We start from the raw sequence: 27,936 nt of genomic DNA, 5'->3' as shown, positions 1-27,936 counted from the left end.
TCTGCACCTTGCTTAATGTTTGGTTCTTGATTCGAGACCCGGAAGCCAGATTGCCACCTACAGAGCTATGCTATGAAAGCACAAAAGAACCGAAAAACATTACATAAATGGTTATAATTTGTTTATACACGACGCAATTAAAGAACCGATACACTGGATTTAACGATCAACATCACTGTAATTTACCTCCGTTATACCGTTTAGGCTGCTTGCTAGCTTGCTCTTTAGCCATCTGGCAAGATTGTCGCTTGCTAACGTAAGCAGTTGGTCACCGTTAGCAAGTTGGCAATGGCTGTGGCGCACAGAGGTTGTGTTTTGGCTGGATATTTACTCCTACTACTGCTGGCTGGGTGCAAGGCGAGAATACATTCGCTCACCCTGAAGGTAAGGCGACTATCTCAAATAAGAGGTATGTTAGCTAGGGAGCTAATGTAGAGTCGCAGCTACGCTGGTTGGGCATTTTATTAGCTAGCTAGTATGCTTTAATTAGCTTTGACAGACGGTGATCCAAATGTGGTGTCGTGTTGTTGTGACAATAAAACTAGGTGTCAATAAAAGTAATACAACATAACTTCTGAGGATGATACCAGGTATAGGAGCTCATGTGCTAGCAGTATTGGAATGTAACCTACAGTAGTAACGTTAAAATGTTGTATTTGACTCGAGTATTTCCATTTTATGTTACTTTACAATTCTGACGTTACTCCACTAGCTACATTTTGGAGGCACATGTTGTGCTTTTTTTACTCCACTATATGTATTTGACAACTAAAGTTACTTTGCAGATTTAGGTTTATTTAGATTTGGATATTAATACAAAATATTAATCAACTAATACATTCTAAAGTATTATTAATGACAGTGTTAAGCTACCCAGCAGTATATCGAGTAATTAAAATGATCCCCACCTTTACCAGCTGCAACGTGAAAGTGATGGATGGATGGATTGATTGATTGATTGATAGTTAGAAAGAATAGTGCATGGGTGTCAAATATCAAAATCCAAAACACTATAAATTATATGTACAAAAATATATCAAATGCACTTTGCCAAAGTTGCAGATGATAATGTACCTGTGCATGTGAGTCCAGTTACAGTTATTGAATGAGTCCAGAGGGACCTCAGCAGCATCTTCTAATGTCCATTCTGTGACTGTGGGGATGAAATTAAAAAGTACTCATTAATGCATAAGTAATTATAATCCAGTAATATAACATATATTATTATTTTTACTTTGGTTGCCTTGAGGATATTATGCTAATACTTTTTAGTAGTATTGCTACAGTGTGGTATTGCTCCTCTTACTTCACTAAAATATCTGAATACTTTTTCCACCACTGTTGGCTAGTGAACGTGAGCTGCAACTGTTCAATGACTTAACCGTTCACCACAACCGCTCAGCTTTCCCACTTTTTATTTGATCTTCTTCCCAGAATGAAACTCGGTTTGCTGTCGACCTCAACACCTTCGGTTTCTATGCTAACGGGACTCTGGATGTCAACCTGGTTTCTCTGCGCCTTCCAGACCAGCCGGTGAACTACAGTTATTACCCTGTAAGAAGTTTTTGTTTTTTTGTACGTGTGTGTATGTTTGTGAGAGTTGATTTTACAAAAGGTGGAATCATGTTCTCAAAATGGTTATTATTGAGTAAATGAAAAGGAAGAATTGCAAGCTGAGATCAATTCATATTTGTGTTCAAGCATGAGCATAAGCTAAATATACAGAAAGGCCAGCCTTATCCTTTACATAATCCTACTGTTTTCCCTGATTATCTTTCGGAATGTCTATTAAACAGCACGTGCACTTTACAGAGGGATGAAGCCAACTGGCCAGTCAATCAACATGCTGATAATGTCATCAGACCATGTGACTCATGTGATACGGAAAACATGGAATGTGATAGGAAAACAAATCTCTTAACAAGTTGTCGCATGAAGATCATAAACAGTGTAATACAATGCGACAGTAAGGTAGTCTGCAGTTTGATATGCAGTACCTTATGTCTTCAGATGTCAAGAGCTCATCAATGTTCAGCCTCATCACATCATTTATGGATTGGTTCACCCAACATGTGAGATATATGTGTGTTTGTTGTGTTATGTTTGTCTATGCTACTGGATGCCTAAAATTTCCCTCGGGATGAATAAAGTATCTATCTATCTAACATGGGGGAGTAAGGCATGAATTGAGAGAACTGAATGGTTGAGAAAGTATTAGAACAGTGTAGCAACATTGCTTCTTTTGATAAGTGAAGAATATGAATGAGCATTTGATATGAATAATTTGGCTTATCTATATCAGTCAAATTAATTTAAAAAATATATATATTTTTTTTTTTTTTTACAATAGCAGTGATAATGGGCTGTCTATTTAGAATAAAGAGCTTCTTGGATCTGCATCCTTCATAAGGGTTTTACTAACCCTTATGAACATTCCATTATTCATCAAATATAAACATCAAAAAGCACGTCATTTATCACTTAGCCGTTTATAAGTTGGAGAATTGAGATAAACTCCATTTTATATTATGAAAGTTTTTGTCTCGAGTAGTCAAAGTGCACAGTGATTATTGGAGTGATTAAGTGTTTCCAGCAGCAGTGAAATGCCAGGCCATCTAACACAACACAAGAATCACAACTACTTACTAATTTGCATTCTAGCTTGTGCCATGACTGGTTTCACCTGCAGTGTTTTGACTGCTTATTTTACTATAAAGGGAGCTATAAAATGGAGCCAGTGTTATAATATATGGGATGTTGAATGATGACACAGTGAAATATTGTATTTATACTGGAAATAATCATTTATTTTATTATCTCTCTTTAGGTTGGTTTCAGCCTCTCCAGGTCACGTGTGAATGGAGTCCTGTCTTACACAGTGAGTACATCAATTATCAATATTTCTATAGAAAAGGACATTTCATTCATCATCAGTTATTTTCATACTTGTTTTAAATAATCACACTGTTATGCTGTCAAGGAAAGCTTTTGTCTAATGTCCTATGTTATAAATTGAACAAATTTAAGATACTGATCGATCACATTAAAGATATTTCAGGGTACGTTTAGTGGTGAAATGTGAGGTTGGCTGTTCAAATGTGATTATTTAACAGGTTTTTTTTTGTGTGATTTATTTATTTTTCCACAGGCAGAGGAGACAGAGACATGCCCACTGACACTCACAAAGTTGACCAGCACCGAGCCTCTCATTCTTTTCCTTATTGATTTCAACGCACTCAGGTGTGTATGGTTCATCATCCGTGTTCAGACGTGTGTATTGCTGTGCCCTGGCAGCCTAATCTGATAGATGACTATGCAATGTGTGTTTGTGTAGTGTCAATGTGAGAGCTATGGGTGAACAAGACAACATCTTGAGAGGAAAGCCAAAGGCTGAAGTGCCTAAAGGTCAGTGCCGCTCACAGTTTACAAAATCAATCAGTGTTTTGCTTCACTTTAATATTTAAGCACCATAATGAATGAAAGAATCATTTTAAACAGACTTTACTTTGAAATATCCTGTGAGAATTAAAAAACGGCTGAATTCTAGTGATGGGCGAACGAAGCCTTGTGAAGCCTCTGAAGATTCTTCCTGATTGTGTCACAAAATGGTCCGAAGCATCGAAGACAACATGGTGACATCTGGTGGTCAGTCAGCAGAAATGACCGCGGCTATGAACTCGACACAGCCAAACCAAGCTTACAACATGCAGTGTTGTGCCTGAACGCGTTCATTGAATGATAGTTCATGAACTCGTTCATATTTTGGGCGACCGTGAACCGAACGTACCGTATTACTGCCTGATGAACGTTACTGTGAACTCGTTCGTTCTGGTGTCTGTGAACGGCGCGCTCTCTCAGTTTAACTTCGTTCAAAAGGGTGCCAGATTTCTATAGAGCCTTCCAGACGAAAACCCGGCTAAAACACACCGTAAACAGGCCTTAATATGTAGCGGAAAAAACACCCAATCTGACAACACCAGCCACCAGTGTCGCACCGCCGCATGCGTCAACAAAAAGCAGCGTGGAGGCGACGAAGCAGCAAGGCGTCGTATGATCATTTAAACGAGTTTTATGACAAGGTCGGTGAGGATGGGAAAAATCTGACATTTTGTGCAAACTTTGCCCGCCGGCTTTCAAAAAGAAAATCCGCACTTCAGTCACATCCACAGCGAACCTGAAACGGCACATTGAACTGAAGCAACATATGGAAAAAAATAACTATGAATTAACTGTAACCGTGAACTTAGTTCAAAATTTATATATAAGAGATGCACCGATTACAACTTTCTAGGCCGATTCCAATTTTCTTTGAGTTAGGCCAGCCAATACCGATTTTAGCTGATTCAGCTTAAATTTTTTCTAACCACTTTACAGCACACACAAATATTTATTTTCTATATTTTCTTTAATAGGACATTTTGCACAGAACATAGACATTTTTTTTAACAGATAATCGATCACTATAAAATAGAACTATATAAATTACTCCTGGTGTGGGAAATTCACACACATCTAAAGTGCAATGTTAGAACCATTTCCTTCTTTTCACATCCAATATCCAACCAAGAAAAATTAGATTTTGGTTTTTGGTGTCGTCCCTCCACGCCCTACTTTTTCCTTGCAGGTGTTGCATATTGCAAACTTGTTATCTTCTGCACACACAAATTTCCAAACAGCTGACACGTTGCAGGTTAATTCACGAGGTTCCCTACATGTGCGAGAATAGCGCGGACACGCGCTTCACACCGCGAGCGGGTACGTGCCACACACGGCAGAAAAGTTGAGAGAAAGGCAAAAGAGACTTTGCTGTCGCGTCCGTGTGTGCGTGCGTCCTTGAGAACTGTAACTCGTATAACTTGTGTTGTCAGTTAACTGAAGCATTGACCGGCATGAAATCGGCATATGTCAGACTGACCTGCCAGTCGCCGGTCATGGCCGAGCACGTGAAAACCGGCCAATTCCGGTCACCGGCCGGTCTATCGGTGCATCTCCAAATAATATAAACTACTGTGATCAGGATTTGAATGGAAGTATGTTTAATTAGGCTAAATATGGATTCAATACACTGCAGCAACAATGCCACCTTCTACCGCTACGTAGAATTACATACAGGTGTATGTAAGTAGGCTAATTTCCATTAATAGGCTAATCAAATAAATTGCAAGCCCCACTCATAAACCCCCACGATGTTCCAGTGAATTGTAACGGGCCGTCGGTAAGCACGCAGCGACATGAATCCAGCAAACCCTTCCGGAGTTTCAGTGACGTTCGACGCTTTGGACGTCGTCAGTCACGGGCTTATTTCAATTCGATACAAGCTCCAACGCTGTCTCGAGCCAGTGCGCTTTGCGGGAGTGATACAAGCTTCGGTGTCTCAGTGTCAAACGTCCCATCACTACTGAATTCTACCAGCATTTTGTGAAACCCAAGGAATATGACAGGGTAGTTTGGTGTGTCCTGTACCTGCATTTCTTTCTGCAGGTCTGAGGAAAACCAGGGAGGAACCTGCTAATGCTGCCAATGCGCCAAATGGGAATAAACCATCAACAAATGGGGACAAAAAAGCAGATGACCCAGATAATAAGTTGAATCAGGACGAAAAGGATGACAAGTCTGTGGAGCCGAATAAAGAAGTTCAGAAAGAAGAAAAGCCGGAAGTGGGAGAAACTGAATTCCAGGTAAAAGGTGTTTTATGTGCCGGTTTCTGTTTGTGTCATCTATTCATAAAATCGGTTTCTAATCTGTATTTGCTTCTAGCTTGGGAAGAACAAACAACTGACTTTGGCTCTGGGCAAAGTTAACGGCTCCTACAACTTCAGTGTAAGAACACCTTTTCTTAACCGTTACATGTGATGTGAACCGTGTTTGATGTGCTCTACGGTTTGCATGACATTTGTTATCTCCGTCCCTCTTCCACAGTTCCACATGGTGGTCGGCTTGCTGGCGGAGGGTCTGTACAGCCTCAAGTTCCACTACTGTAAGAACAGGATGGCTGGAATCAAATTCCCCTACTCGTTCTCTGTAAGTTGAGTGTGTTTGTGTTAGCATGCATGCATGCTCAAGTGTGTGCACATGTGTTAACCTGAATATATCCTCTGCAGGTGGAAGTGACAGAGGTGAATCCCGACGGCTACCTGTCTGCAGCAGAAATTCCTCTGTCTCGCCTTTACATTTGTATGGCTGGAGTCTTCTTCACTGCTGCCATGGTCTGGGTCTACACACTCATGAAGCACAGGTACACATGCATGCAAGCACACTGACACGAATACAGTATTGTGTAGCAGAATCTTGCAGCTTCCTTATTTAAAGATGCCAAATCCCTTTTCTCAGTGTCATTATAACTACATTCTAGTGGCTCTGTGAGGCTGTACTCAAGCACAGTGTTGCTTTGACCTATATGCTAACAGCAGCATATTAACATGCTCACAATGACGATGCTAACATGCCAATGTAGTGTGTATAATGTTTATCATGTTCACTGTCTTAGTTTAGCGTGTTAAAGGGGCACTATGCAGTTTTGAGATTATAGAGCTCTCCCTACAGCTTTGCTGGCGAACGCACGGAGCCATGTCCACTGAGGTGGACAGCTAGTAAGCTAGCTAGTAAGCCCGTAACAGACAGCGATCATAATAAAAACCTTTACAGACAATAGCAAACATCACAACAGGTCTCAATAACAAGAAATACAAAGATTAAACAGAGTTTATCCCAAAGATACTTACAAGTGCAACAGCAAGAACGCCAGGTCAGCATCGGATTCGCAGGCTTCTGTTTGTTCGCCATTCTGAAAACGCAGGTCCGATGTTTACTCGTGGCGGACTCCTCGCTCGGTCAGTCTGCCGTTTCCTCTTTCTCTGTTCCTCCGACAATGCTTTTCTAGCTTTATGCTTCTTTTTTTGCCGGCTCAGCCATGACGATAGTGTGAAAAACTCCATCGCTACCTCCGTAGCTAGTCGGTTCCTGGATGAGGGCGTGTATGTGTGCAGTGCCGTGAAGCAATTTGTTACATCGCGAGACCTGATATCACGCGATACTTCCTGACGCTGAGGCAGGCGGCCCGCCGGTGGTTTTTCCACTCACAGGCGCTAGGGGGCAGCGAGACGACCACCATTCAACCCGAAAAAAAGTCATATAACCATTCCAGTGACTCCAAAGCTGTTCAGTTAAGGTAAATTAAGCTTAAATAAAAACTGCATAGGTCCCCTTTAACATGCTAATATTGGCTAATCGGCACTAAACTGAAATTAGAGCTTAGGCTGATTAGTTTTGAAGGTATTTGGACATTAACCAAAGTATTGGACAAATTAAAAATGTGAACTGATGGTGACAGTAGATGAAAAGTTAATGGATCCCCAAAATTATTACAGTTTGCCCCGACAGGAACAATGTCCATTTCATTTTGTTCAGGGGAAGGAAAGTTTTGACTCGTCATTTAAGACTCCGTTCCATTAAGTGTCCCAGTAAACTATGCCAGCGAGTCAGCATGCACACCGCAAGGAGCCTGGGACTAGCTCACCTAAATGGAATGCAGTTGTTTTTAAATATGAATTACACCTGTGTGTTCCCGGCTATGACGCAACATCTCATCGATCACTGTAATGGTACTATTTAAATACTATATAACATGTTTAAACATCTTCCCCTGTATCCTTTTGTTTTTTGTTTTTTTTATATACAGGTACAGCGTGTTTAAGATCCATTGGTTGATGGCAGCACTGGCCTTCACCAAGGCCACATCATTGGTTTTCCATAGTGTAAGTACACCATCCCCACTGAGCAGACTATTGGCTTCTATCTCATGCTTGTATTTGACTTTTATTGTTATATCTGTTTATTCTGTCTTTATACTGCTCGCTATGCTCGCAGCACACCTTGATTCTTTGTCTTTTATGGAACCTCTCTCTTTCTGTCTCTCTCAGATCAACTATCACTTCATCAACACTAAGGGGCATCCTATTGAAGGCTGGGCCGTCATGTATTATATCACACACCTGTAAGTATACTTTCTCCAGAATATGAAGTGTAATATAATTTAAGACTACTTTGTTTTTACAGTTTGTATTCTATGTACTTTCCAGGCTCAAGGGGGCACTCCTGTTCATCACACTGGCACTGATTGGCACCGGCTGGGCTTTCGTTAAATACATCCTGTCTGACAAGGAAAAGAAGATCTTCATGATTGTCATCCCTCTGCAGGTGTGTGTGTGTGTGTGTGTGTGTGTGTGTGTGTGTGTGTGTGTGTGTGTGTGTGTGTGTGTGTGTGTGTGTGTGTGTGTGTGTGTGTGTGTGTGTGTGTGTGTGTGTGTGTGTGTGTGTGTGTGTGTGTGTGTGTGTGTGTATGAGGAACAGTAGTTGTGTGGGGTTATTTACACTCAGTGAATTTGTTTTGGTGACCCACTCACGCTTTATCCTCCAGGTCCTGGCTAATGTCGCCTTCATCATCATCGAGTCTACGGAGGAAGGTTCCAGTGAATATTATCTGTGGAAGGAGATCCTCTTTCTGGTCGATCTCATCTGCTGCGGAGCCATCCTTTTCCCTGTTGTCTGGTCAGTGTGTGTGTGTGGTCTGTCTAGTTTGTATCAGTTACATTTTCCATTTTAAAAATCCATTGAAAGTTTGAATTAAGACTAGTTTTGAGAGTGATGTATAAGCGGCTGGCTGTTTCCACACAGGCTAGTTGAGATAAGAGGATCTTTATTGTAAAATTGGGCACTTTGGGAACCATATAGCATCCAAAGAGCCCCATTTTAAATGCAGATTGTAGGAAAAAGAATACATTTAACTTACTGACAGCAGTAGGAAAGCGGTAAGGTTGCCTGGAGACCAAAAGTAATGCTTGAAAGTAGGTGGTCAGAGCTGCACCTTGTCCTTAATGTCTGTACCACCAGTCATAGCTAAGTTGAGCCATGGCGTAGGTTCCCCTCTTAGCAGCCAACCCACATCATTAATAGCAATAAAAACAACTGCAGTCCAATATCTCCAAGTATAAAATTACAAACTCATAGGTTGATTTCTTTTTTGCAATGAAACATTCATCTAACAAGTATTACATGGACCATGCATGCAAGTTTACCCATAATAGTAAATAACATTCTCTGTCTATGTGCAGATGTAATTGTAGTTCTCAAACATACCTGTCTTTCTAGGTCTATCCGTCACCTACAGGAGGCTTCTAGCACCGACGGCAAAGGTGAGAATACTGATCAGTAACAACCAAAATGTTTCATAAAGTTGTAGAGATTGTATTTTGTTTTTTAATTTGAATTTGGTCCATATCTTTTTCAGCTGCCATGAATTTGGAGAAGCTCAAGCTCTTCCGGCATTATTATGTCATGGTAAGGAGGAGTTCAGCTCAGCAGTATTTTTCTTCTGTCCTTGACCATCTACAAGAGCTGACCATTATGGGATTGCCAGAGAAAATGAAATTGCCAACCACAACATTGATAGCAAACATTTAATACTGAAGTTGTTGTTGCTGATATTGCGTGAATGTTTTCTTCTATCGGACATGTTTTTATTATCTGTTGTCAGGCATTCTTCTTACAATGAATTATACTGAGTCACAACGTATGGCCACTCTAGGCTTCTCATTCAGCAGAGTCATCGCAGCAGAGCCAGAACAAAACGTCTTTTCCAACAATCCCATAGTGTTTGGCCTTTTTCACAATACATACCATTGTACTTTGACACAAAGCAAGTTATACTAAGCTTGAGCAAGATAGTAAGTGGAAAATTCTGTTTAGATTAAAAACGGCATTAGTTCAAGCACCCGACTATCAGCTTTATGTAATTTTATTTTATTTTTTTTTTATTCTGTTTTCTTCTTTTTAGATTGTGTGTTATATCTACTTTACAAGGATCATAGCAATTCTGCTTAAGGTCACTATGCCTTTCCAGTGGCAGTGGTGCTATGAGGTAAGAAAACACCCACAATGTGCAATAACAATCTGACTTTATTACTTTTAATGAGTGCTTGTAAGGTCAAAGACAACCTGTACCTTGCGCTGACTCAACAATGACTGGGCATAAATAGCTGGAAGTTCTACTTGGATGTATGCCAGGACGACGTTTGCAAACACATTACGTGTTCAGAACCCTTTTGTTAATCAGCAAATAATTGGGATGATAGGATGTTGGCATTATTGGAGGGAGAAAATGTTTCAGGCTTCACTGATTAAGATAAACTTTATTGTCCTGAAGGAAATTTGTCTTGTGTAAAAAGTGCTGCCAACAGCTGCGTGCAAACTCTGCATGCATTAAATATCACTCAGTTTGTAACAGTAGACAGTACAGTGCAATACATAACAAGACAACAATGTACTTTAGGACAAAAATAAAATAGAGATTGTCCACTTGGTTGAGAAGAGATTGCAGAGGCCCTGATATTATTATTGCACGTGCCCTATTATGAAATCAAATGCATGTAATTAAAGGAATTGCACTAGATAAAAGAATGAGGATGACAAAAGAAATCAAGCAACCTTTTGTATATCAACTTAAGAATAAGTAACTGCAGAGGGAATTCATGTTTAAATGGTCTGCAAGCAATAGGGAGAACGCTAGAAGCTGTTAGCTAGAAGCTGTTAGCTAGAAGCTATTGGCATCTGTTGAGCTTCAGGTTAACTGTGAGCAGTATTCTTCTTTATCATTGATGCCCATGTTTTAATATTTGTCTACCATGTGTCATTAAACACACACACCCTCTCATGTTTCTTCAGTTTCTGGTGGAGGTGTCTACTCTGGTCTTCTTTGTGTTGACGGGCTACAAGTTCAGACCAGCGTCCAACAACCCCTACCTTCAGCTTCCCCTGGACGAGGAGGACGTAGAGATGGATGAAGTGTAAGCACACGCCCTACACAGTTTGCTCAGTTTTTACTCCCTTTATGGCACGTTTTAAAGGGGTGATAGAATGATTATATAGGGCATTTCACACTGTTCCTTAAGGGTTCCTAATGGGGTATGTAAAATTGGGGCTGAAAATGGCCCAGGTGCTATTTTTTTTGGCCCTTATGAATCCCTGTGTAATGGCTCTATTTGGAACGACAGCTTTTCTTCCAAATATGGTATGCTCATGAATATTTAGATGAGCTGCGCGCTGACTGGTTGAGCGAATCCCCCATACACACACATTAGAGACGCGAGCTGATTGGTTGAGCAAATCCCCATACACACACATTAGAGACGCGACAGCAGGGCTCATATTTCAGACACACATAAACACACACACTGCTGTCCAGCGCACGCACACACACAAACGCACACACACCGCTGCACAGCGCACACACAAACGCAGACACACCGTCTGTTACATGCCCAGACATGCCCAGGTGAGAGCCACAGCGGCTAAAACAGTCGACACTTTCATTATAACCAGTGTTGTTCTAACATTACTCTTGTGACATAAGAAAACCTCCACCAAATAATTACAACTCACCTTGTAGCTAGTAAGCGTGTGGAGAGGAGAGTGAACCCCTGCAAGCCTGTCATCTGCCAGTGCCTCTGCAGCGCTGCGTTAGATCCACAACTCCCTCTCGTCCGATATACTCGTTCTAAACCCTTTTCTCTGGGCCAGTAGGCTATTCTGTTGTACAGTCTGCAACACTGCATTTCTCCGGGTTCATTTTCAATATCCTTGCAAAACCTCCAAACTTTCTTCTTTTCTAAAGTACACTGCGCAGCTCGTGTGTGAGATTCTGACAGAGCTCCAGCTCAGCGGGTCTGTGAAGGGGGAGAGGCCGACCGGGAAGGCAGCAAACCCGGCTGGCAGCCGCCACCTGTCCCGGCAGATTGTGTAGCTCGTAAAGTCCGACATTGTCTTACCAAATTTGCAATTAGCCATCAGTTTTCATAAAACGGCCCATATTTGTGCTTTACATAGTTGATTTCTCGCAAAAAAAAGTCTCATAAGTGAATTTTGTAATGGAATAGCAGAGATCTGCACGACCTAGATTTAGAAGACTAACTGACCTCAGATCAGTTGGTGGCCTATGTAAATTTTGGGGCGTTACAAAGATAGAAGGTTGAGCCAAATGAGGATTTGAGAAGTTGACGTCAACTTCCAGCTTTGTTCAGATTCGCCCGTTTTCAGAGGCAGTTTCAAATTATGAGATTTGCAGAGGAAAGAGGTGTCAATGGGATTTTGAGGTTCTATGTATGTGCTATTTACCCACCGAACTGTCGTCATTCAACTATGACCAGGTAAAATCGGTTTTGCATTCTATCACCCCTTTAAGGCTTATGGCACTACATGTCTTAACACATTGTCTAAACAGGCTGTAGTGAAAGTAAAATAGTAAAACGGCTTCCTTTTTATATAGCAGCGTATAACTATATATAGCAGTTTTCACTCTGAGAATAAGGCTTTTTTATTTGCAAACTTGAGATACAAAGGATTGATCCAAGTTAAAATGTTCTTTATTTGAAGTGCTGTTGCTCCTCTCTGTTTCTCCCTGTGTCCAGAATGACTGAGTCAGGTGCACTGGAGGGCATTTCCAAAGTCAAGAAAACCTGTAACGGACGCGAGCGCCAGAAAGAGTCCACCTTGTGAGTGGGAAGCTCCATCTTTGGGGGTGGAGGACCCACTAAACATCCCCAGGCCAGCTGGTACAAAGGGGTGCACACGGACCAAGGCTCCCCACCCCCAGTGACGGCTTTCCTTTTGAAACTCTTAGAGTGGTTGCAGCGGTCGTGTCCACTGTCTGGCTATGCAAAAAAAGAAAAAGAAAAAAAGACTGACTTTGTTGGACGCTCTCCATTCCCTCGGAACACTCCACCCAGAAACTCTGTAAGGTTTCAGAAGGAGACGAGCTCCCGTCACATGAATGGGTGGAGACATGGAAAGGAGCTCTGATGTTCTTTAGTTTTCATTTTTTTTTTTTTTTTTTTTTTTTTTTTTTTTTTTTTTTTTTTTTTTTTTTTTTTTTTTTTTTTTTTTTTTTTTTTTTTTTTTCTCTCTCTCTTTGTTTCTTTCTCTCCAAAGATAATTATCATTTTACAGAAAGACTTGCTTTTGGGTGTGTTTATATCTGCTATTTAAAAAGGTACTTCTGCGAGCCTTTTAGTTTTACCTTTTTCTGTGTGGTGTGAGTACACGTGTGTGAATGTGAGAAAACACAAGGTTTAACACCAACTGTTTTTTTTTTTTTTCCTTCACTTTGGAGACAATAGCCCGTACTCAGGTAAAAGGCTAATTGGTATAAAATTTAAGCAACAATCTTAACATGTTGTTTCTTCTTCCCACTATTAAAGGAGTCAGTAATGGCCCATCATTTGTTACAAATTACATATTCATCACCACACACAGTACAGTATATGTTACTATATATATATATATATATATATATATATATATATGTATATGTATATGTGTGATTTGTATATTGAAATGTATGGAGGAGGTTGTATATTTCAATATATTCACTTATTGCATATTGAAATTTTTTGATTTCAGTATTATTGTTTATGTTGGAGAGGTAAGGGTTCTTCCCAGTCCGTCACATGGACCGCTGCTGTAATTTAGTGCTTTAGTGGTTGAGGTCAACTCCCTTCTCTGTGAATTAAGCCCGGATAGTGACACGTGGGTCTCTTAATGGTTGTTGGTTCAGTCTCTATTCATATAGCCAGAGCAGTGGTCCTATTTGTGTTCAATGACGCCCTTGTTTTATTTTTATTTTTATTTTTTTGGGGCCACGCTGTGCCGATCTGGACAGAGGAGTGACCCAACTGATCATTTTTGAATTTGTCTGCTTTTGATTTTACCTTCTCGCTCTTGATGTGAAGTTTATTTTATTAATTATTGATGACCTATTGGTGAAAGATCAGAAAACGTGTGCAGCCGGGCAGGTTAGACGGCCATTTGTAAATAATTTACAGACTGTTGCTACAAAAGGAGGCACAAGACATGACATAAGAACTGCATAGAGGTTTTATAGACAGGGATTCGGACAGTAATGACACAGGTTCAGTTTGAATGAGATGTTTTGTATTCCCTTATTAGACGGAGGGGAGGAGTAAATATGAGGAATGAAGGAAAGACTACTGAGATTTAACCACAGACACTCCTGTACACGTATGACAGAGCTACACAGGGTTTACCGAAGGGGTCTCCAGGCTCTCGCGTCGTGTACCCGGGAGGACTGGCATTAACAGTTAGTAAACAGCTGAGCAGAAAAGGTTTTGTGCTTGTTACAGAGGGCTGTTTGATGGTTGTATGAACTGTCACAATAAAGCTGATGTCCTGGAAAGGTCTCAAACAAAGCTGTTACGTGTATGTCTTTAAGCAATGTTTTTTTTAAGCCGTGTTTGCGGAAAACTAGCAATGTAATGTTTCATTTCCATAAATATGTGGAATGTATTAAAGAAGAGCAGTCAATCAATGCAACAAAGGCCAATACATTCTAGTTTTAGTCTAGCCTGACAAGCCAGACCCACATAAATCAATTTCTAAATCTAGATTTCTAGGCTAGTTTTAGTCACTAATATGGCTCAAAATTTAAATAAAAAACTGCAGAATCCTATATTCCATAATGCATCTTGATAACGACTTTTTGTTCCACCCACTTTGCCTGGTATATGTCCTTGTTATTCAAGCTCAAAAGCCCCAGTTTTTAACATAGGCTTTTCATTAAAGATTCAGTGTCAATACCAATTTTTATTTTTTTTATGTCTTCACAGGTGGTGCTTCCCAAAATAAGTCAACTAATTTTTGTGTATAAAAACGGTTGACTTTGAGTACCCTTTAAAGAGACAGTATGTCTAAGTTCACACCTTGTGTTTATAGTCCAATATCACTAACTTGCCACAAGGGGCTTTACACTCCGTACAGCATATGACACCCTCTGTACTGAGACCCTCGATTAAGAAAAGGAAAACCTCCCAAAAAACAATTAACAGTTGTTTTCCCTAAGATTTCTTTCTTTCCTTGAGGAGGGATCCTTCTCCCAGGACAGACATGTGATACATGCCTGTGTACAGAATGGACCAATATGATCAAATTACAGTAGACAATCAGGATGACAAAATCCCCAAAGATGTATGAATGAAATGTGTATTTTAAATGTTTAGTATTAGCCCTACACCAAAGTTTACTAACTGATTTTTCTAAATAAATGGAAACCCTTGGCTACCTGGAACGGGAATACAATCCGATAAATCTTTCAGACAAAAATTTCAAATGTGCATAATGTTTTACTTCAGAACTAGAATGTGCCAACGGGTAAAAATACTGCAGACCATAAACAGCCCACACCGGGACTTGCTCATCTCCATCCTCTCATGTTTGAACATAGGAAGGATTAATGATGGCGGATTCTTGAGCAGACTTCCTAACGCCACTGCTGCAGCGCTGGAGGTGAGCTCGCGGTCTACTAAACACATAGCATGTATGTGTGTCTAGTGTTGGTCCAGTAGTTTGCAGGCTGGTGCCAGCTCAGCCCCTCCCTTCCTGCGAGCTTAAAGGCGGACGCTGGTCCTCGCTGCAGTCCGCAGTAAACTCAGCGGTGCCTTCAGAGTGCAGCAGACTGCAGACTCCATCACACTCCATCACACTCCACCTATCCTCCGCTTCTTCCCCGCGCTGCCATGGCAGGTGGAAAGGACACACACGGGGCCGGGACAATGTGAGTATCAGCCCTCATATTTTTCGAGTTTGAAATCAAATTCCCTCAGGTAGATTTGGAGAAATTTCTTCAGGAATGTTTGTCCGTAGCTGATGTCTGTATGAGCGACTTTTCTGCAGCGTCATGCACAGGTAAAGTTGATTTTTGCGTCATTGTTGGTCGGTTGTGCGTGCATTGAAATTACGTATTAGTTATTTTTCATTTTTGTGCTTAATATTGAACATGCTGCTGTAACATAAATGCAGTAGTGCATAGATATAAAAGTGAACCGGTGATTGTATTTTGAGATAATTCACCCCGACTTTAAATAACCTTATTTCATTTCTCAAACTGTCTTGGCTTTTTAAATCCGGTGTTTGGTTCAATTTAACAGTCAAAAGGGGTTATGATGAAAGGGGGTATAATGAGCTACCGAAGGCTGTTCGTCCATGACCTCAAAACGCCTTTGGTTTGGAGAAAGCAGAGCCTGATGATGCAGCAGATCTCTCCCTCTCTCTCTCTCTCTCTCTCTCTCTCCTCTTTGCGTCGCTCAGAGCAGGGAAACGGGTCCCATTTCATCTCTGCAGTGCAAACGCCGGAATGCAGCACACGGACTGACGCACAGCCTACATCCACAAAGCCTTTTAAAATCTGCTAATGGAAAATTATCCTCTGGCATTTTCATTCATTTTTTAGACCAGATGTCTATCCCGTTTGTCACTGAAAAATATCAGCACCTATTAACATAAAAAAACCTTAATGTAGCAATAGTAAAAGTACTCATTATGCAGAATGGCTCATTTCTGAATAATAGATTATAGCCTATTATTTGATTATAATTATTGATGCATTAATAATGTGTAACCATGATTTTTGTTGATGCTGGTAGCTAATTTCAGCTACTTTATAGACTGTAGCTTAATCAATAATCATCATAATGTATTAGTTGATGTAAAGTTTGTATTAAACTGAATCTGCAAAGCAACAACAGTTATTAAATAAATGTTGTGGAGTAAAAAGTACAAAATTGCCATCCAAATGATGTGCAGTCGAAGTATAAAGTAGCATCAAATGGAAATAATCCACCCCTGGTCGATTCTCTATTAAACTATAGGAGCATTTTAAATCATGTATAATGTGTACATGTGTCCTTCCTCAGGGCTTTCATCTCAGCCTTGGCGTTTTTGGCTCTAGTGGTCTCTGCTGAAGGAAGTGTTGGGTAAGTGGATGGTTTTAGATAAATAAAGTGACTAATTATCCAAATCAAGGGTCTAAAGATAGATGGTGTTGTATGCTGTACAGATTGTAAGGAAAATCTGTGATGATGGGCTATAAAAAGTGAAATTTTTTCCCCTTGCCACATTGGGAGGAATTTGGACGTCATTATCCTGCTTAAGAAACAGTTTGACATTTAAACAGAATGGGTTGGCCATTAATCCTATGATCCATGATTACTCCTAACAGCCGAGTTACAGCCACGCTTCAATCTGCTGCTATAACAGCCTCCACTCCTCTAGGAAGGCTTTTAACAAGATTTTACAACCTGCAGTGGCATTTTTCTCATTCAGCCACAAGAGCATTAGTCGGGTCGGGCACTAATACAGTTACCTAGATGTTACTTTTAACAAACAAGGCCTTACATTGTCACGCCCTTCTCTATTAAATGAGTTGCTGTGTCGGTGAGAAAGTCTTCAGAGCAGGGACTTCTGGCTGTTCCAAGCTCAAGGGGCTGAAAACTAAAAGTGATTGTGCTTTCGTTGTTGCTCCACGACTCTGAAACATCCTCCATCAGACAAGCCAAATCAATGCTCATTCTTAAAAAAGCATACCGCTTAAAAGTGGGGTTTATTTTGTGTGGGTTTTCTTTATTTTATAGCTTTTATTTAGTTGGTTAGACACTTAATTCTCTGTATTTTAATGTATAGTCTTTTCTGTCCCATTTATTCATCATGTAACGTCTGTTTTGAAAAGTGCTATGTGAATAAAGTTTGCTTGCTTGCCGCTGATGCTGGGTGATACGGCCTGGCTCCAGAGGTTTGGGGTCAGAGCTCTGTGCAGGCCGTTCAAGTTGTTCACACCAAACTTATAAAAACCTTTCTTTATGGACCTCGCTTTGTGCACGAGGGTACTGTCATTTTGAAACAGAAGAGGGTCTTCCACCACCAAACTGTTGCCACAAAGTTTAAATCCCCAAACCATGAAAATCAGCCTCAGACCAAACAACCCTGTCCACATTCTTTTGGCCAAATAATGTAGAAAGATAATAAAATTAATTCTATTAACACTCTGTGTCACTGGAATTAGTTACCGAAGAATTGACAAAATCACTGGAGTTGTTTCTTTACGCTTATTTTACTTGCGCAAGCAGAGTCAGTTTACAGCACTCAGTGTAAGTACAGAAAATGACTGACGAGTGGTCTCAACAGTGGCTTTTTAAAGGAGTAGGGAGTCAAGTTAGTTATACGGTTCACACAATCAGTAGATTTCTTCTTATCTCTGGTCAGGCTCGGCATCTCCTCCGCATGCATCCTGTGCTTTTGCAAGGTCAGTGGCTCCCATGATCACGGCTTCTAACAACACTTCCCCACATCCCAACCCCCCAACACTAACCATCCCTCCGTCCCAAACTCAACTCTAAACCCACACGCTACTCCACCTGAAGTCCCCCTACCCTACCTCACTACCTCTCAACCCCACTGCCAACTCCCTCTGCCAAAAGCTGTCACCCCAATCCAAAAACCTGTCTTCCCCTCTCTCAACAACTACCCCAATATCAACTCCCTTCTGTCAAAACCCGCGCAAGTCGCCTCACAACTACAAACCCATCTTCTTGCAATACCAACCCCAATCTGTTTTCCCCCCTACACACACAGAAACCCTCTCCTCCAAAATAATTACCTTTGCTACACGGCCCCAACAACAGAGTGCAGCACAGAGCCATAACATCCTCTACCAACAAACGTAACGCTCACCATGCCACCAACAACCTCTTACAACCACACCCAACACGTCACTGCCTCTAAAAAATACTACAATGACTACTGCTATTACAACAAACCCACAACCCCTCTCCCACACAAACTAAAACTATCAACACACCCCACTCAACAAAAACAAACCTCTATGGCTCAAATCCACACCACAAAACAATAACCCACCTCACCACTCCAACCAACTGCTTATCATTCCACTTTGACTCACACCTCAACAAAAACCTCCAACCCCACCCTCCATCACCCCCTCACCCCACAACCCACAACAACCACACAACTCCCCGATCACCTCAAAGTCCTCACCAAAACCACCAGCCAATACCAACCCCACCCAACCACCGTCTCTCCACCAAAAGCCAACCCTTTGACACTTCCAAACTCCCCCAATCCCACTCTAGCCCTCACCTCTTCATCCCCTCAAACCATCTCTTCACCTCACTACCCATAGTCCACCTGCCCCTTTTCATCTGTACTTTTCTACTGGTTTGCTCGTTTTGTTTTGTTATGTTTATAATCTACCCTGCCCTGTAAAGCGACTTTGAGTCATGAAAAGCTATATATTCAATTATTATTATTATTATTATGAGTAAGCATAATTTTTCTAACACTCTGTTACAGACCGAGTACCAACGGCAGCTTTTGCACCGAGTCAAAGGAATGTCTGGAATATCAGCTGGTCTGCAAAACAGATGAATATGAGGTAAGTGAACCTCCAGTCAAACAGCACATATACCTTCCCATCAAGCTGTCACTTCTGAGACAATTGTGTGTGTGTGTGTGTGTTGTGTGTGTGTGTGTTCAGGTGCGACACTACAGCCCCACTCGCTGGGTAACAACAGATGCTGAAGCCTATTTCATGGGCGTGGGTGCAGCAATGGCTTTCAGGAGACTGTTCCAGTACATCACTGGCGCCAATGAAGAAGGTAAGAACAGGACAGGACAGAGGCATCAGCATTCAGAAGTGTATTCAAAAGGTGTTAAGTGTATCTGTGTGTGTGTGTGTTGTTGTGTGTGTTGTGTTTTTGTGTGTGTGTGTGTGTGTGTGTGTGTGTGTGTTGTTGTGTTGTGTGGTGTGTGCGGCGCGAGGCATCCAGATGGAGATGACCGCCCCTGTCCTGGTCAAGATCCCAGAGGAAACCAAGATGTGGGAGCCGGCTATCTACTCGCTCAACTTCCCACTGCCGGCAGCCTATCAGGAGAAGCCGCCTGCACCCACCAATGAAAAGGTGAGCTGACACGGGGTGAGGGCTGTGGGAGGAAAGAGCCTTTAGGTGCAGGGTGAGGCAGTTTTTCTTTTCCGGTGTTGGTGAGTCATGCGGTGAAATGCTTTTATCCTCCCAGTAACTGTGTGTAATTTGACCGTTGATTTAAGATCGATAGATGGATGGGTGTGCAGTATTTAGTGCAGCTTTCACTCGCTCAGCAGAATAGGAATAGATCATGATGGCATCGGTGCGGCTGTCCTTTATCTGTCTGTGCAAATGTAAATTTGATTCATCTGAAATTGGCTGTATATATCTACAAAATCAATTAATTCTTACTTATTGTCTAGTCATGTTTCTGTATTGTGCCTCCTGTACTGGCTATGACAGTCTAACTTTTACAGAACAGAACATATTGTCTTGATTAGCCGTAATTATAGACTAACCTATATAATAATTACACCAATAGTTCATAACATGTTCATGTTTCAGCTCAACGACTGACATTCATCTGATGTATCTTATATTTCTTTTAAGTCGTTAAGTCATCACACACCTTTACAAAATTTAAGGAAATATTTTTTTCATCCAGAGTTTTTGTTCAAGATAATGGTTTTGATCAGTTTGCTTATGTTCAAACTCTTATCACCTTCTCTCTATACAATTATCACAAATAACATTAAAAATTCACATCTTCATTCAGCCCATTTAGAATTATATTTTCATTATATGTCATATATACAAAATCGGAATAATTTGATCGCCCAGTACTTTTCTGACATTTTTAAGATTGTCTCACACTCTCACAATAAAAATCAATTTCTTTCTTTTCAAACGTGCAACAATAAGAGCTACATGGTGTCTTAAAGCTATAGTGCATAGTTTCTGCCTCCCCCATGAGGAGATCTAAGTAATGACTGTTGCATCCACATGACACAAGCCTTCCCTAAGCGTTATTATGGAACCCACGCAACTTCTAGGCAAGACCTGCCCTTTAATAGCATTCACATACTACTACTGGCCAGGCGTCCATGCTTTCGCAAGGTAACGTAACCCGATTTGTTCAGGTCCTATCCCCTGACCAATCGGCTATCCTAACCTTAACCACTCGAGGTCAATGCCTATCCCCAACCAATCGTCCTGCTACGTAGGGCGGGACTTTCCTAGAAGTTACGTGGGATTCCATAATAACGCCTTCCGTAATCACGCACCACCCCCACCCCTTCTCCACACAGTTGCTAGTAGCCAAGGAGGACACGGAGGATTAAAAAAAATATGATGGACTCTTCAAAAGAGGTAATCAACTTCACTCCAGTTTCTGCATGGGAAAGTCACCGGACGACAACAATTTCTAAACCGCCACACTGAGAAATACAGAGAGAGTTGTGTGGAGGTGATAGTCTTATTAGTTTTGTATCAACTCATTTGGCAATGGCTTGAATGTAACAATTAATATAAAAAAAAAAGTTATGCACTAAAGCTTTAAGCTGCAATTCTACTATTAGCCACTGGATACTGACTCCAAAAATCTCTCACTGTATTGATTTGTTTTTTGAATGCTTGATTACAAAGTGTCTTTGTCCAGGATCTCAATATTTAATTTGACCAATTCTGATGTGTCTTTGCTTTAAACTCTGCATATGTGTGTTGCCATCTACGTATTTGGAGCAGTATTTTGTGCTGCCTTTCTTTCTCTCTGCCTATATGCCTTTCTATCTGTCTACTGTGATACATCATGGGTCAATGTTTGACTGCTAATGTTGCATCTGTGTCTCCTGCACAGCTGTATTTCACCGAGATGCCAGAGATGGATGTCTATGTGAGGAGTTATGGAGGCTGGATGCTGTCAGTCACATCCAGGCTTCACGCTCACCTGCTGACTAAAGAACTGGGGAGAGTTCGAGCTTCCTACAACCACAGTTACCACTATGGAGTTGGCTATGACAGGTATCACACATATCCACCAATACGTTACCATTTAAAATATTCTTCTTGTTTAATGGGAATCACTTACGACTATTTCACGTTCTATGTCTTTAATATTGTCCTCCAAGTTTTTAACATATATTTGGAAATCCCCTACCAATTTTTTTTTTTTTTTACATTTCCTATAATTGCCTACCAAATTATTTTAGGTTAGGTGTGGCCTAATTAACATAAAGGGCCATAACTCTTAAACTCATCGCAGAGTTGCAACCATGTTTAAATGACAAGTGCACAAACCTACTCTGAGCATTCCTGTAAAATGGTGCAACACCACGATAAACTTAAACAGTTACAACTGAGTTAACTTGTAATACTGTCATTCAGGGAGCTCATATTCCAGAGCAGGATTTATTCATATTCCTAGAATTGCCGTCAGCAAATCAGCATAACTATCGCTATGTGTATTTTAAAATTACAAATTTCTATGATTAAAGTAACCTGTGTGTGTGTGTGTGTGTGTGTGTGTGTGTGTGTGTGTGTGTGTGTGTGTGTGTGTGTGTGTGTGTGTGTGTGTGTGTGTGTGTGTGTGTTTTTTGTGTGTGTGTGTGTGTGTGGTGTGTGTGTGTGTGTGTGTGTGTGTGTGTAGTCCCTTGAAGCTGTTGAACAGGCACAATGAGGTGTGGTATGTGGCCGAAGGGGAGCCAGTTTGCACAGATCCACAGGAGCCGACCCCTGCACACACACCCCGGCCGACTCAGACCAACTCCCCCCCAGACTCTCCGTCTGACCCTCTCCCACACATGCTCTCTGATTCTCCCGCACTCCCTCCCTCCAACCTATCCTCATATGCCAGGTCCAACTCTTCTTCACAAACGCCCTCTGACACACCATCTCTCCCCCCATCTAATGCTCCACCTAGTCCTTCATCCAACCTGCCCGCTGACGCCACATTCAGCCATCCCCCCACCTCCTCCCAGATCCTGCTGGACCCGACCACCAACTCTTCCACCCCCGCCGTTGTGAACCCGTCCCTGGAGCCCCAGTCTGATGCCGCCCTGTGGAACAGCACAGCCCACAGCTCTCTGGGTACACAAGCTGACAGTAACCCTGTGACCGAGCCAGACAACGCTCATTAGCAACAGTCACATTTGATTTGAGCAGCTATTCCAGGTATACTAACATGGAAGTTAAATAGAATAGAAGCAGTGGAGGTGTTGCAGAAAAATGAGTGAAAGTGTGTGATAGACAGACAAGCTATTATCTTCCTCCTTAATCTCTCTATCCCTGTGTAATACACTTACTCCTTCTTATGGCACTTAGTGTTTAGCTATATGTTCGATCACAGCTTTGCACCTGCAGCTTTCTGTATCAGCAAACACAAGCCTGTCCACGTTGTCGTTCTGAGCTTGTCATACAGCTGCATCATTGAATTAAGTAGATGTATGTATTAGTTAGAAAGTTAGAATTCCAGATTATTGTGTTTATTGACCCAGCTAAAGCGGAAGGCAGGGATAGATGCCGTTTAACATCGGTTTAATCCAAAAAATAACTCGGAGGAAACTAAACAATCAGTGTGTACAGTGTGTTAGTATGATGCTGTAATTAGTGATTTTTTTTGTGCCACTATATATTTACAGCCATAACATCCTACAAAATTCTACTCTCTGTTTAGATTCATGTCAGTTAATTTCATGATATTTGTGGCAACATATTGGTGAATCATTATAAATTCAGTGTGCACATGCATTGGGATCTTTGGTGTGGCCTTAAACCTAAGTGCTAATACTTTATAGCTCTATATAATAGTAGTTTATGAAGTTTTTTTTAACTTGGGATCAAAACTTTTTTCCAAGAATTAGAGCTCAAAAGTGCCTGTAAATTGAATGGCCTTATGTTTTGCAAATTTGCCATCTCAGTATTTTTAAATGATTACAATTACACTAACCAAGTAGCCCAAGTTTTTTGGGCTACTAGAATTCAATGAACATATTTACAAGAATAAAAACTTATGACACAAGGGTTATTAATAACAGAGTATGCTATGTACCAGAAAGTGGCTTGTTGATAGATCTTCCCTTAATTTCACTGTCAAAAGGTCAGCAAAAATCAAATATTACATATTTTAGCATCTTTAAATATCAGTAAGTCTAATCCACATAAGACAATTCTAAACCTATGTGTAAAAATGTAATATTTGAGATAATATACTAAGATTGATTTTTATTCCTGCTTACTTAGACCAAAATGTCTCATCAATTAAGTCGGGGTTGACCATTATCTAACCCTAATAAGTAGAAATGTGAAGAAGAAAAAGATGGCAAGAATATCTAAACAATGTTGGATTCATACACTTTCCAAATGTTTGTCAGGCTTCAAGGATGTAAACAAAGGGTTTTGGTAAGATATGTTGAATGTTAACAAAATGTGTTAGTTTCCAAAGGAAATCCCACAGGGTACCTTTAACTTAACTTAGCTTTTGCACACAGTACAAAGTAAGGCCCTTACTCAATTCTGCCCAAATCACTTTTCTGTGTATCTATACCTAGAAAATCAGTCCACAACAATCCCGTATCTTCATCTAGACAGGAAGGACTGCCCCAAAGATCCCAAAGAGTCATGCCTGATAAACCAATGCAATACAAGTTACATCAGTTAATAAATCTATCTGTCTCTGAGCTACAAACTGTGTTTTCTGAGGAAGGTGCAATAAAAAACCATAAACTCTTTTTGGACTGATTGTATTATTGGTGTCTTTGGACCTGATTAACCAAGAGAATGATTTACTTATTCTGATTGTTTTGCCCTAATGTTTAGAATTTTGAAAATTCCTTACTCCGTCATGATCAGGTAGTGTAAGAAATAAAAATAATCAGTCAAGCTGGCTGTGCTGTATGAGGATACAAATGATAGTTGAATAGTATTGTGTGTTTAGTGTGTTTAGTGGAAGAGCACTGTGACAGCTTAGTCATGCAAAATGAGAAAAGGATACTGTTGTACGTGCAGAAAGCATCACTGTATGACGGTGGTCAGAAAGCAACAAGAGTGCAGCAACGAAGTTAATATCAGTTTGATATCAGTTTGACCATGAAAGTAAGTTACTTCTCAATCTGTGACGGACAACAGTGGCGCATTGTTCTTTCTGACCATCAGCATAGCTAAAGTCTGCCTAACAACTGATGAAGAGGGCGTGTGCCAAAAGACGGACCAGTCTGTGCACCAACCAGGGGAGGCCAAGTCTAAACCATGGTACTCCTCCAACTTTTAATAAACAAATCAAAATGCTCTTAGAGACTGATATATGAATTCATGTATAAGCCAGAAAATTCAGTCTGATGAGAGAGGCCTGTGTGCCTGCTCAACTCGGACCCGTGTATACGTTTATGCTCTTATGATTTTACTTAAATAAATACTTGTTAAACTTTTAAGTCCTCTCCTTGTCTACCTAGTGGATTTTAACACGCACAGTAGTATCAAGAATAATGCTGTTGGTTAAGAATATCTTCACAACAAATGTTGTCCAGTCTTGTTTAATGATCTTGTTAGTGATTCTTGTCAGTTTCCTCTCCAGTCCTTGATTATTGGCTACAGAATTTGTACATGCTCCAGGTAGGCACTTTGTGTAAACAAGTTTATGAGGCAAATGTTGATTTTTAGCTTGTTGCCCCAACCCCAAGTGGCCCAAAAAAATATTACGGCAGATTCAAGGACTGTGTTTGCATTTGAAACTTGTTTAAAACTTTATCCCATTCCCTCCAATATAATATACATAATCATCAGCTTCAATATTGTCTATAATAATAAATCATAAAAAAACAAGCGACAGCGACATTGGCACACAACTGGGCCCAGTGTGCTTCGTGTGTATAAACCAGAGCAGCCGCCAGTCCTTTGTTGGCAGAGCTGCTCTTACCACACATCTTTGCATTGTGGCTTTTGGTTCCTTGCTTTTATAGCACAGCTCCCATGCAGCACATTCTACTCTCTATTCTACTGACTACAGAGTCCTCCCATCTATTTGACTATGTGAGTAAAATGGGGTAATAGGGTCTCAGCCCTATTTTGGGTTATCAATGGTGCCGGACAAGGGGGGATTTTGTCCCCAGTTCTTTTTCATTTGTACATATAATGATGATTTGTCTAAGCAATTAAAAGCCTGTGAATCATATCATGTATGCAGATGATTTTGTGGTTCTTAGTCCATGTAGCGCTTACTATATGTTCTGTGTATGGTGTGGAACATGAAATCAAATGCAATGCCAGGAAATGTGTTGTCATTATCTGTAGAACCCATGGGTGCATTACAGTAAGAGAACCAAAGAGTACAAATGTCTAAAATGTCCTGACTTTAAATTGTCTGATAATCTTGACCAGGATTTCTTCTTGTGCTTTTGTATGTAATTTATTCTATGTACTGTTTTGTCTTTTATCTGGAGTCTGATTCTGTAATAAAGTTTTGTTTTGATATTTGTTGGACTTATTCACTACTATACCTCTGTGTCTCCCATGTTTGTACCAGTTCAAGAGCTGGGCTTAAAAGGTCATATAGTATGTCATTAAAATAATCATATTATAGTATTTCAATAAAATATGACAATTTTTGTATTTTAGTATGTCATCAAAAATGTCATAGTATAGTATGCCAAAAAAGTCAGTTTGTATGTTATGACAAAAATAAAAGTCCAACTATAGTATGTCATTAAAAATTCATAGTATGTCATATAAAGTAATAAAAAGGTCTTAGTAAAGTTTGTCATAAAATGGCAAACAAGTAATAGTATGTCATAAAAAAAGTCGAAAAACATCATAGTATAGTATGTCAGAAAAAGTAGTAAAAACATAGTATGAGTATGTCATTAAAAAGTTTAAAAAGTAATAGTATTGTATGTCATAAAAAAGTAAAACAAAACTCATAGTATAACATGTCATAAAAGGCATAGAAAATTCATAGAATTGAAAAAAGTCATAAAAAAGTAAGTATAGTATGTTATGCTATGTCGGAAAAAAGTCATTGTATAGTATGCTGAGAAAAGTCAAAGTGTAGTTTGTCGAAAAAAGTCATACTATAGTATGTCGAGAAAAAGTCACAAAAAAGTCATTGTATAGTATGCTGAGAAAAGTCAAAGTGTAGTTTGTCGAAACAAAAGTCATAGTATAGTATGTCAAAAAAAAGTAAAAGTACAGTATGCAGAAAAAAGTCATAGTGTGTGCTGAAAATGGTCACATAAAAAGTCATAGTTTAGTATGTTGAAAAAAGTCATAAAAGGTCATAGTATAGTATGTGAAAAAAAGTCATAGTATAGTATGTTGAAAAAAGTCAGTATACTATGTCGAAAAAAGTCATAGTAAAGTCATAGTATAGTATGTCGAAAAAAGTCATAGTAAAGTCATAGTATAGTATGTCGAAAAAAGTCAGTATACTATGTCGAAAAAAGTCATAAAAAGTCATAGTATAGTATGTCGAAAAAAGTCATAAAAAGTCATAGTATAGTATGTCGAAAAAAGTCATAGTATAGTATGTTGAAAAAAGTCAGTATACCATGTCGAAAAAAGTCATAGTAAAGTCATAGTATAGTATGTCGAAAAAAGTCAGTATACTATGTCGAAAAAAGTCTTAAAAAGTCATAGTATAGTATGTCGAAAAAAGTCATAAAAAGTCATAGTAATGATGCACATACAAACAATACTCCCGTTGATGTGGTATCCATTTTATTTTTTACAATTTTATGCCTTTCTATCACATTATACAACTTTTTGGGCATTTTTATGTCACAAAATGTCAAAACAAAAGAAACATTTTCCACTACCTTTAAACCTGTAGGCATATTTAAACTGTATTTTCTTACTTGACGCTCTCTGCCAGACTGCTGCAGGTCCGATTATTTAATCAATTGGATCACCCATGACGGAGCTCAGGCCATGTTCCTGAAAGATATGCCTACTAGAATCCCCTTCGGAAGAGCAAACTGATGATATGACAGAATCCATGCTGATGTTTCTTCAAAATAGCATATACCAAGTTTAGAATAGCAGGCTATCAAAAGTACAATAAATAATTTCAACCATTCAGCATTTTTGACACAGCTAAAGGGTTTTATTCTTGTTCATAGTAGGCTATGTTGTTGTTGTTGTTGTTGTTGTAAACCCTTTAATGATGCAATTATTGTGGAATAAAAACAATTTAAAAATGAATAACCTACATATCTATCTGTTTTTTGTC

General features: G+C 40.0%; 2 protein-coding genes across 2 annotated transcripts; both read left to right on the top strand.

Moving 5' to 3' along the window:
- The first annotated feature begins 7 nt into the window (after positions 1-7).
- Positions 8-12,876, top strand: LOC120558365 (protein GPR108-like). Its single transcript, XM_039799341.1, has 18 exons — positions 8-384; positions 1,435-1,554; positions 2,828-2,878; positions 3,149-3,240; positions 3,335-3,405; positions 5,482-5,678; positions 5,758-5,820; positions 5,920-6,021; positions 6,102-6,235; positions 7,679-7,754; positions 7,920-7,993; positions 8,079-8,196; positions 8,417-8,547; positions 9,148-9,191; positions 9,287-9,336; positions 9,833-9,916; positions 10,720-10,841; positions 12,462-12,876. The coding sequence occupies exons 1-18, from the start codon at positions 289-291 to the stop codon at positions 12,547-12,549; spliced, it is 1,713 nt and encodes a 570-aa protein (XP_039655275.1). The 5' UTR covers positions 8-288; the 3' UTR covers positions 12,550-12,876.
- A 2,477-nt stretch (positions 12,877-15,353) lies between these two features.
- On the top strand, positions 15,354-24,445 carry soul5l (heme-binding protein soul5, like). Its single transcript, XM_039799493.1, has 7 exons — positions 15,354-15,619; positions 16,758-16,817; positions 19,210-19,291; positions 19,394-19,514; positions 19,678-19,817; positions 21,577-21,740; positions 22,366-24,445. The coding sequence occupies exons 1-7, from the start codon at positions 15,582-15,584 to the stop codon at positions 22,853-22,855; spliced, it is 1,095 nt and encodes a 364-aa protein (XP_039655427.1). The 5' UTR covers positions 15,354-15,581; the 3' UTR covers positions 22,856-24,445.
- The last annotated feature ends 3,491 nt before the right edge of the window (positions 24,446-27,936 follow it).

Source organism: Perca fluviatilis, chromosome 1, assembly GCF_010015445.1.
Source record: "Perca fluviatilis chromosome 1, GENO_Pfluv_1.0, whole genome shotgun sequence".
In the NCBI taxonomy this organism is placed as follows: domain Eukaryota; kingdom Metazoa; phylum Chordata; class Actinopteri; order Perciformes; family Percidae; genus Perca; species Perca fluviatilis.
The sequence above is the reverse complement of the archived record's forward strand: the minus strand, read 5'-3'. Positions and strand labels throughout refer to the sequence as shown.

Bases quoted from the DNA above. Each gene is read 5' to 3' on its own strand.
- LOC120558365 (XM_039799341.1), top strand. From the start codon at position 289: ATGGCTGTGGCGCACAGAGGTTGTGTTTTGGCTGGATATTTACTCCTA. The intron at 7,755-7,919 runs GTAAGTACACCA...TGTCTCTCTCAG, and splicing joins CATCATTGGTTTTCCATAGT to ATCAACTATCACTTCATCAA. The intron at 8,197-8,416 runs GTGTGTGTGTGT...TTTATCCTCCAG, and splicing joins TGATTGTCATCCCTCTGCAG to GTCCTGGCTAATGTCGCCTT.
- soul5l (XM_039799493.1), top strand. From the start codon at position 15,582: ATGGCAGGTGGAAAGGACACACACGGGGCCGGGACAAT. The intron at 15,620-16,757 runs GTGAGTATCAGC...GTCCTTCCTCAG, and splicing joins ACACACGGGGCCGGGACAAT to GGCTTTCATCTCAGCCTTGG. The intron at 19,292-19,393 runs GTAAGTGAACCT...GTGTGTGTTCAG, and splicing joins GCAAAACAGATGAATATGAG to GTGCGACACTACAGCCCCAC.